Source organism: Megalobrama amblycephala, linkage group LG20 (genome assembly GCF_018812025.1).
Source record: "Megalobrama amblycephala isolate DHTTF-2021 linkage group LG20, ASM1881202v1, whole genome shotgun sequence".
Lineage (NCBI taxonomy): Eukaryota > Metazoa > Chordata > Actinopteri > Cypriniformes > Xenocyprididae > Megalobrama > Megalobrama amblycephala.
In genome coordinates, this window is record NC_063063.1 from 2,223,377 (window position 1) to 2,229,576 (window position 6,200).

At 42.3% G+C, this 6,200-nt stretch overlaps 1 protein-coding gene across 1 annotated transcript; it reads left to right on the forward strand.

Moving 5' to 3' along the window:
* Window positions 1-261: 261 nt before the first annotated feature.
* Window positions 262-3,686, forward strand: sox9a (SRY-box transcription factor 9a). The gene is made up of 3 exons (XM_048170929.1): window positions 262-912; window positions 1,021-1,271; window positions 1,688-3,686. The coding sequence occupies exons 1-3, from the start codon at window positions 476-478 to the stop codon at window positions 2,374-2,376; spliced, it is 1,377 nt and encodes a 458-aa protein (XP_048026886.1). The 5' UTR covers window positions 262-475; the 3' UTR covers window positions 2,377-3,686.
* The last annotated feature ends 2,514 nt before the right edge of the window (window positions 3,687-6,200 follow it).

A 6,200-nucleotide genomic window follows, 5' to 3' on the forward strand; every position in this document is an offset into this window, starting at 1 on the left:
TTCGTGGTATATGTACTACTTTGTACGGCCCGGGGAATAAAAAGTTTTAGGGCGCGCAATGGAGCGTTTCCACAACTGCTATTATATGCAAGAGGTACAGCAGTGAGGGGTTTCAAACAGCACTGTTTGAAACTAAGTTAAAACAGATTTCTCAAATGAAAATGTTAAATTGTGAGTGATAATTATTGAGAGTGAGAGAGGGGTGGGCAAGAGGAGGCATCGTTTTCCTTTTCGTCACAGCGCGTGCTGTTTAAAAGCTCGTGCGCGCTCAGCTGACAAACCAAAGTTCGTCCCTCTCTTGGAAATACTACACGGGAGCGCACAGGGAGCGCTTTGCTTTTGCAGACACCAGCAGAAACACTCTTAACGCTTTGCCATCTGAAAGCGAGCAACACATTGGATTTGCAGGAATTAAAAAGTTGGAAAGGATTTTTTGCAACCGAATTCTCTGAGATCGTCCATCTACAGTCTTCGCATGAATCTACTCGATCCCTACCTGAAAATGACAGATGAGCAAGAGAAGTGTCTGTCTGATGCCCCCAGTCCGAGCATGTCCGAGGACTCCGCGGGCTCCCCCTGCCCGTCCGCCTCGGGCTCCGACACGGAGAACACCCGCCCGGCCGAGAACAGCCTGATGGCTCCGGACGGGACGCTCGGCGACTTCAAGAAGGACGAAGACGACAAGTTCCCGGTGTGCATCCGAGAGGCGGTGTCTCAGGTGCTGAAGGGCTACGACTGGACGCTCGTGCCCATGCCGGTGAGAGTGAACGGCTCGAGCAAAAACAAGCCGCACGTGAAGAGACCGATGAACGCGTTCATGGTGTGGGCGCAGGCGGCGCGCAGGAAGCTCGCGGACCAATACCCGCACCTCCACAACGCCGAGCTCAGCAAAACTCTGGGCAAACTTTGGAGGTAAATGAAGCATGCATTACTGCTATTAGTATTTAAAATGAAAATAGATGATTGCATGTAGCGGTATTTCTGTGGAACGACTCATTGTTCTGCGCTTTTGTCGGGCAGATTGCTGAACGAGGGTGAAAAGCGTCCCTTCGTGGAAGAGGCTGAGCGCCTCAGGGTTCAGCACAAGAAAGATCACCCCGACTACAAGTACCAGCCTCGGCGGAGGAAGTCGGTGAAGAACGGGCAGAGCGAGTCCGAGGACGGCAGCGAGCAGACGCACATCTCGCCGAACGCGATCTTCAAAGCCCTCCAGCAAGCCGACTCGCCCGCATCCAGCATGGGAGAAGTTCACTCGCCCAGCGAGCACTCAGGTGGGCGAATTTAACTTATTACAGGCTCGGTTTTTTTGCGGTTGCGTCATCTATAGTGCTTTTTATATGTAATCTAGATTACGCAATCCGATTCCAATAATGGAGTAGTTGTAATTCGATTTTAAAATACTCATAATCAGACTACAGTTACTTTTTTATTGATTATATATATATATATATATACATAATTCATTGCTTCTCCCTGATGATGTCTCCAGAAGGATTCTGTCTTTCAAACACATTCAAATTCACACTGTAATGCAAGATGTGTTTTATATCAATATGAGATTGAGGTCGAAAAGTAGTTTCTGTTACCTGAAAACTACATTTTTTTTTTCTTGTTGTTGTTGTCACGCAGCGCTGGTCATCTGTGCAGTGCTTAACTTTCTCTCCCCTCCTCCACCGTTTCCAAACAGGCCAGTCCCAAGGGCCGCCCACTCCTCCCACCACCCCGAAAACCGACGTGCAGCCAGGCAAAGCGGATCTGAAGCGGGAGGCCCGTCCGCTTCAGGAAAGCACGGGACGTCCGCTCAACATCGACTTCCGCGACGTGGACATCGGCGAGCTCAGCAGCGACGTCATCGAGACGTTCGACGTCAACGAGTTCGACCAGTACCTGCCGCCGAACGGGCACGGCGCCGTGCCCAACGCGCCCTACGCGGGCGGCTACGGAGCCTGGATGGGGAAGAACGGCAGCCCTCAGAGCAGCCAGCTGACCCCGCTCGGCGCCGGAGAGCCGGACCAGCCGAGAACGACGCACATCAAGACCGAGCAGCTCAGTCCCAGCCACTACAACGAGCAGCAGGGCTCGCCGCAGCACGTCAGCTACGGCTCCTTCAACGTCCAGCACCTACAGCACTACAGCACTTCCTTCCCGTCGATCACCCGGGCGCAGTACGACTACTCTGACCACCAGGGCGGCGCCACCTCCTATTACACCCACGCTGGCGGTCAGAGCTCCGGCTTGTACTCCACCTTCAGCTACCAGAGGCCCATGTACACGCCCATCGCTGACTCTACAGGGGTTCCTTCCATCCCTCAGTCCAACCACAGTCCTCAGCATTGGGACCAGCAGCCGGTCTACACGCAGCTGTCGAGACCCTGAGCAGAGACTGATGGGAAAGACTCATTATGCATCATTCCACTCTCTTTAAAACACACACTTGAATTTTCCCCACACACACACACACACACACACACACACAAATGTAGGAAAGAAAGCTGGACTTTGACAAAACAAAAAAGAAACGGCGGCTCCCAACGTGCCTTTTTAATCGCCTGAAATCGTGATTAGAATATATATATATATATTTTTTAGCCTTGATTGCAAGAAAAGAAACATTTTTGAGAAATGATTCCTCTGTGAGGACTTATTGATTATTGATACTTTAATATGTACTGTGTATGTTTTCTTAACATGTTCTTTTTGTATTTCCGCCGATCCGGCCTTCTGTGTTTCTTGTAGAAAAGTCTATTTTTTACTAAACCACTCTTGGTAGTACAGCTTTGTTTTTCTCCCATCTTTTTTTTTTTCCCCCACTAATAACACCCTTTATTGTCCTCATGCGGTGCATTTTATATTTTATAGTTTGAGTTCGTACCCTTTATTTATGTTCCTGTAAAATACCGTCCCCTTCCAGCCGTTTTGTTACCAGCTCACGTCTTTATCCCCTACATCAGTGCCTGTCAAATATTGGAAGCGAATTAGCGGGAATTTCTACGTGGCAGCGGCAGCTGAGAATGTCTAACAGCATGTGTCGCAGCTCCAGGAAGTGCCCTTTGACCTCTGCTTGTCATTAGCTGCCTGCAGTCGTGCCAGTGTCATCTTACAGTACCCCCCCCCTTTCGTATCCCATCTTAACCCCTTTAATTTATTTATTAGTATTAATTTTATTTCAAAGAAATTATGTGCATTTTATTCTTTAATACTTTATACAAAAAAATGAATTGTTATTTTTGCGCCTCTGAATATGGTGACATATAATCCAACGGGCCATTTAGACAGAGGGCTGGTACTTAATATGGTACGATTCTGTATTCATCATGTTTATTTATCATATGTAGATTTTTCTATTTTAAATGTTTATTTGTCCTTATTTCTAACCAGTTGTGTAATGCACAAAATGCTGTTGCAGTTTCTAAAACAAGGCTGATTAAACTGGAAGAGTAGTAGTTTTACGATGCTCTAATTTGTTTTTAAGTAGTTAGTTAGTTAGTTTGCTTATAGATTTTTCCCTTTCCAATTTTGTGCTTTGCTCAATGTCAGCGATCTCAGTACTGATGTTGATATCTCTTTTTTACACAAGACTGAACAAGATTTTTTGTCTTTAAAAAGTTTAACATTTTACTGCCTTTGAAGAAGCTCATCTTTTGTATTATATTTGCAATAAAAGTGAGAATAAAACATAAAATAGACACCTACGACTGTTTATTGTCTAAAATCTGTGCCCACTTTAATTTCTCCGGTGCAATGCACGAATATGGTTTCAGTTTCTTAAGTAATGATGAACTTTAGTTTTCTTACGTAAGCACTGACAGATGAAACAGCAGGAGGTCCTACAGTCAGCACATTATAACACTCATATTGTTGGTGTAAAAGAGGAAAGAAAAACAGCATTTAGTTTTCCTGTGCGGCTCCCTATGTTTGCTCCTCTAAACGGTCAGCAAAGGGAAATATTGACAAGTCCGTCATGCCAAAGACATCATGTTCTACTGATTTACTGTCATTTTCAGCACTCTTTTGTGATTGAGTCATCGTAATTACAAACCAGAAACAAAAAACATCTGCTGCTGAGGAATCATCACTTGTGATCATCAAAATGTTTCAGAGTCATTTACAGATGATGAAGTAACAGGGATTGTGATGCTGAATTTACTTTCATGACTAGTTCTTCGCTTTTCATTATTGAGCATATACGCACAGATCCGTTTGTAAATATGGGATAGTATTAATAAACGTCTAATTTATGTGTGAAGGAGAGACGACAGAAACAGCAGCCCACAGCAATCCAGTGGAGGGTCGAAGGTCCATCGGCCGCAGCTGTTTCAATACGGGCCAGTTATTTATGTTACCATACGCACAGAAATTATTATGCCTACAAAACTAACATTTACCCAGGGTATGAGATGGGATATTTGTGCACTAAACTGCAGAATTGTTTACTTAAATCTCCCTATATTGGAATAAATCCATCCATCCATCCATCCATCCATCCTTTTTTTGTTGTAAAATTCAGAGTCCTGAAAATAAATGTATCACATTCTCCACAAAAATATGAAGCAGCACAACTGTTTTCAACATTGATAATAATCAGAAATGTTTCTTGAGCAGCGAATCATCATATTAGAATGTGACACTGAAGACTGGAGTAATGATGCTGAAAATTCAGCTTTGATCACTGGATATAAATTACACTTTACTATATATTCACATTGAAAATAGTTATTTTAAATTAGAATAATATTTCACAGTATTACTGTTTTTACTGTATTTTTGTATCAAATAAATCCAGCCCTGGTGAGCAGAAGAGAATTCTTTCAAAAACATAAAAAAGGTTTTTGAAGGTTTTATGCGTGCATGTATATAACGTTGTGCTCAAAAGTTTACACACCCCTTGCAGAATCTGCAAAATGTTAATTATTTTAACAAAATAAGGTAGATCATACGAAATGCATGTTATTTTATATTTAGTATTGTCCTGAATAATATATTTTACATATAAGATGTTCAAATATAGTCAAAAAATCGGTTCAAAAGTTTACACACCCTTGATTCTTAATACTGTGTGTTGTTATACCTGTATGATTCATGGCTGTTTTTATGTTTTGTGATGGTTGTTCATGAGTGTCCTGAACAGTTAAACTGACCAACGTTCTTTAGAAAAATCCTCCAGGTCCTGCAAATTCTTTAGTTTTCCAGCATCTTTTGCATATTTGAACCCTTTCCAGCAGTGACTGTATGATTTTGAGATCCATCTTTTCACACTGAAGACAACTGAGGGACTCAAACACAACTATTAAAAAAGGTTCAAACATTCACTGATGCTCCAGAAGGAAACACGATGCATTAAGATCAAGGGGGTGAAAACTTTTGCACAGGATGAAGATGTCCAAATTTGTCTTATTTTGTTTAAATATAATGTTTTTTTCATCTAGTACTGCCCTTCAGAAGCAACAGAAGATCTTACATGTTCCCCAGAAGACAATAAGTACAATTTACATTGATTTTCAAATTCAAAAAGGTTTTCACCCCCGGCTCTTAATGCATTGTGTTTTGCATTGTGGTCACTGCTGGAAAGGGTTCAAATATGCAAAAGATGCTGGAAAACTGAAGAATTTGCAGGACCTGAAGTATTTTTCTAAAGAACAGAGCTCAGTTTAACTGCTCAGGACAAACATGTAACCACACACAGTATTAAGAATCAAGGGTATGTAAACTTTTGCATGGGGTCGTTTTTGTAAATTCAGCTATTTTTTTATATGTAAACATCTTTTATGTAAAATATCTTATTCAGGACAGTGCTAAATAAAAAATAACATTCATTTTGTTAAAATAATTAACATTGTGCAGATTCTTCAAGGGGTGTGTAAACTTTTGAGCACGACTGTATTTGCAATTCCAATACTATTTTTAATTGTCGTTCCCTGCCATTCAAAATTTATATTGTATTCACAGCTCGGCATGCCGGTAAAGACCAGATTCTTCACTTTAATGTGCAGAAAACTCAACGCTCACCTCAGAGACCCAGACTGGGGCAGAGGAAATGGTGGAATGACTGAAAGCAAGTGACAGAGTCAAATACAGATAAAGAATGTGAAAGGGATTGAAGGAAAAGAGCTATGACTTCAGCGAGCTCTGCATCTGTAGAAGCCATTAGGATGGTCACTCTCATAACGCCGAAACAGATTCTGCGGATTCTGCCATCGAGT